At 58.9% G+C, this 3499-nt stretch overlaps 2 protein-coding genes across 2 annotated transcripts in view; both read left to right on the forward strand.

Annotated features, from left to right (window-relative positions):
* Positions 1-1096: 1096 nt before the first annotated feature.
* On the forward strand, positions 1097-2367 carry VDBG_01068 (conserved hypothetical protein; the record flags this gene model as incomplete). The annotated part of the gene is made up of 3 exons (XM_003009339.1): positions 1097-1733; positions 1804-1832; positions 1906-2367. The coding sequence occupies 3 exons, from the start codon at positions 1097-1099 to the stop codon at positions 2365-2367; spliced, it is 1128 nt and encodes a 375-aa protein (XP_003009385.1).
* Positions 2368-2916: 549 nt separating this feature from the next.
* VDBG_01069 (cell division control protein) overlaps positions 2917-3499 on the forward strand; it is a gene marked incomplete at both ends in the record, with an annotated part of 2013 nt that continues 1430 nt past the window's right edge. The window contains one exon of the mRNA XM_003009340.1: positions 2917-3480. Coding sequence (XP_003009386.1) covers positions 2917-3480 — 564 coding nt within the window. The remainder of the gene's footprint in view (positions 3481-3499) is intronic.

A 3499-nucleotide genomic window follows, 5' to 3' on the forward strand; every position in this document is an offset into this window, starting at 1 on the left:
CTTTTTTTTTTTCTCTCCCGGAAGGCAATGGCAGGCATGGCATCACGAGAGGCGTTGAAAGGTTTTTGATTTGATACCGCCAGTCGAACGGCGATCCAGGCGGTTCCGAAAATGACGTGGGACGGGTAGCCACAGCTCTGGGCACCAGCTGTTCGGTGGCTAGCACCTACCTTACTTATATGACTTGTTTATGATCCAGACCAACACCGGGGTCACTACTTCCCGTGATCCGACCAAGAGCTGAAGAAACCACATGGCGCCCTGAAACGGCTGGCATCAGAGTTGCGGTAGGGTCATGGCGAGTCCATGTTCTGTCTTAGCCTGGCCACTCCTTCGAGTAGACGACATCCTAGCATCAACCATGACCTTCGGCGTGAGCATCCATTACATATCGCTCCTCTTCAGAATGGCTTGATGGGTGTCCCTCCCCCATCCTGATGTGATTGCTGCAGTAGACTTCTACGAGCTTTGGCGTGCAACCGGCGGTGGGGACTACGCACCAAAACCATGGCTTCTACATATCCCCAACCGAAAAGACAGGCGCCGTCTTATTTCCCAAACAGCCGCAGGCGAAGGTAGGAGACTGTACTCAGAGCCTTTCAATCATCTGGTCGACCTAACGGTGCCGAGCAGCAGCTCTTCTCGTGAAGCAGATGCCTCGCGTCGCATCTCGTTCCATACTGCCCTGCTCGAAACCAGCCCTCACGTAACGACGCCGAGCTGTGATGGATCAAGCACACCGAGGCCACACCAGATGGGTGGATATTTCGGCAAAATCCCAATCAGCCAACCACATACGTCCTCGTATCGAACGGTTGCGAGCAGCCAGCCGGCACCGCAGCTGAACACTAGGCAGCGCAACCTTGACCCCCCTCGTCCGGCCCGAGAGGGATTCGAATAGGTATGGTTTCCTGAGGGCTACTGGGCTGAACGCGAGATTGCGGTTATCGACCTACGCAGGACCACGCCGAGCAAGCTGTTCAGCTGGCGGAGTCGATCTCTCAAGTCCATCAGCGATCCTCCAGGGCGTCGCATGGGAGGCAGCGATGATCACGGCCCGTCACCCAAAAGCCTCACGCCGAAGGCACAGCCTTCCATGACGTCGGCACCAAACTCGCCTTCCCTCTCGATGCTGAAGCCCGCCACGCCGATGAGCCCTTATGCCTCCGAGGAAGCCCACGTCGCATCCCTACAGGGTCCCTCGTCGCAGAAGCTGCGTGAATGGAGCGAGAGCTCTTTCAAGAGCACGCGCAGAGTCGTCCCGAGAGGTGAAATGGACGAGATTTCGCCTCTCGATGTCGTGTTTGGGGTGCAACTATCTGAGGAGAAGGAAGTCGCGGCGACGGCCACGACGGGCCTCAGAAGGACGCTCCTAGGGCGAACATTTCTTGACCGCCTGCAGAACAAGTCATCAGCGCGTCTGCCTAGCTCACCAGCGAGCTCCCCATCTGATCTGGCGTCCAACGACAGTCTACCGCATGGATGCAGCGCTCCAGAGAAAGCTCAAGTGAAGAACGGAGTAGACCCGCTGCGCGCAGTCAGGAGTCTGGCTAGATCGGCGTCGTGGCTCAGGGGCGAAACCGGCAGCAACAAGTTCGGCAAGAGATGGTTCGGCAAGGCACCCTGGCATCGAAAGGAGTCTGGTGCCTCGGCCATCAGTGCTGCGAGTTCGGTTCGAGGATTACTCGCCGGAAGCACACCACCCGTCACACCATCCAAGGAGATGCAGCTCGGTGCGTAGCATTGCTTCTCGTGTAGCATTGCTTCTCGAGGTGGGGTCCACGGCTAACCGACGAGATGCAGACTACTACACCTCTGGCTATCCAGGAGGGGTAAGTTGTGACCCTCGCATGTTTTCCACCTTCGTGCATACGGTAGACCCCTACCTAATACGTAACAACGCAGGAAGCCACTCGTATCAAGACGCCCCCTCTCGTCGAAGATTCTGCCACGGGCCACCCCAGATCCTTCTTCTCCCAAACCCGGCCGCCCGGGAACCTGGAAGGAGCAGATTCGTGGACAGTCATCTCGGCCTCGCAGAAGAGCTCGCCCAGATCCACGACGTACAGCCAGGAGGGCGGCCCCTCGTCGAAGACGAAAGAGTGGTGGGAGGCGATGCCGTCGAAGCCCGTCAGGCGGAACCCGAGAGACTCGGACCTGGCTGTGCTGGACTTTGAATTTGATCTCCCAGAGCACCTCCCAACGAGTCCCACGTGTCCAGCGAACAGCAAGCACGAATCCAGAGGATTGGGTGTTTGTGTTTATCATGGCCGCGGCAAGGGAGCTTCAGGTCTCCGAAAGGAATTCAGGCCGAGGCGCGAAGGCTCAGAAGTATCCATCACCAATGCCGATTATGCCGGAACGTGATGGGAAAGGCGACAAGAAACAAAAGGGTGCGCCCATCTTGGTCAAAAATCGATGGGCATGGCAGGATGAATCAGGGTGAACGTTTGTCATGGATGTTTGATGCCGTGCTGTGGCCATCGCTCTTCGGAGGGTGCAGGATAGCGGTTCCCTGAAGCAAGCACAGAACAATGACAGAGATTAGGCTATTATGATTAAAGAAAACTCTCTGTTCATGTTTCGCAGCCTCGAGACGTGACTGGAAACGAAGAAGGAAAAGTGCCGAGAAACGATGAGAACGTGGGCCTGTGAAGGCATCGCTCATGGATAGTTGCATAACCAACGACCTTTGCCCCCAGAGATCGCTTTCGCGCATAGAGGTCGCGCTACCGACGTCGGAAAATTGGCAGCTCCAACGAGAGCTCACCACAGCTTCAACCACACAATCAACACCATCAGCGACGACATCATCCTTGAACACGGATTTCGAACCCCCTCAGCCTCGCCTTTCCAACCCAATTGCCATCGCCAGGGACACATCATCGACACTGCCCCGTCACGCACCTCCTCACAATGGCGTCCGCCGAGCAGGACCCGCTGCTCCTCCTGCGCCAGTCCATCGCCTCCAAGCGCGCCGCGATCCCCTCAGCCTCCCCAGACGCCGCCGACGAGGCCCCCCTCGCCCGAGCCACACACCTGCACTTCCCTCACCCGCGACCAGTCTCCATCAGCCTCGGCACGCCGACGCGCTTCATCAGCAGCGACCGCCCCGTCGACCTGCGCTCCATCTACTTTGCGTGGCTCAACAAGGATGTCGCCATCCCCGAGTACAACGCCTCGGCCACGCGGCTCAACGACGACCTCGGCGCCCTCGGCAAGGTGCAGAACCTCGCCTTTGTGGAGCGGCTCGATCTCTTCACCTGGCTCGAGGGTGCGAGCGAGGAGTCGGAGCACATCAGGCCGCTGGCCGGCGAGGGCAAGGACGGCGCCGCCGCCGCGAGTGCCGTCAAGGCTGCGCCGTCGGCGGCCGTCACACGGAGTGGACGCGGAACGCTAGACCCGCGGGCTGGCTGTCATCTACAACGGCGAGCGCAGGATGGGCGATCGCAATTCCGTCCTTCGCGGCGTCAAGCCCACGTAAGGTTCCCCCCCCCCC

Source organism: Verticillium alfalfae, genomic scaffold (genome assembly GCF_000150825.1).
Source record: "Verticillium alfalfae VaMs.102 supercont1.1 genomic scaffold, whole genome shotgun sequence".
Lineage (NCBI taxonomy): Eukaryota > Fungi > Ascomycota > Sordariomycetes > Glomerellales > Plectosphaerellaceae > Verticillium > Verticillium alfalfae.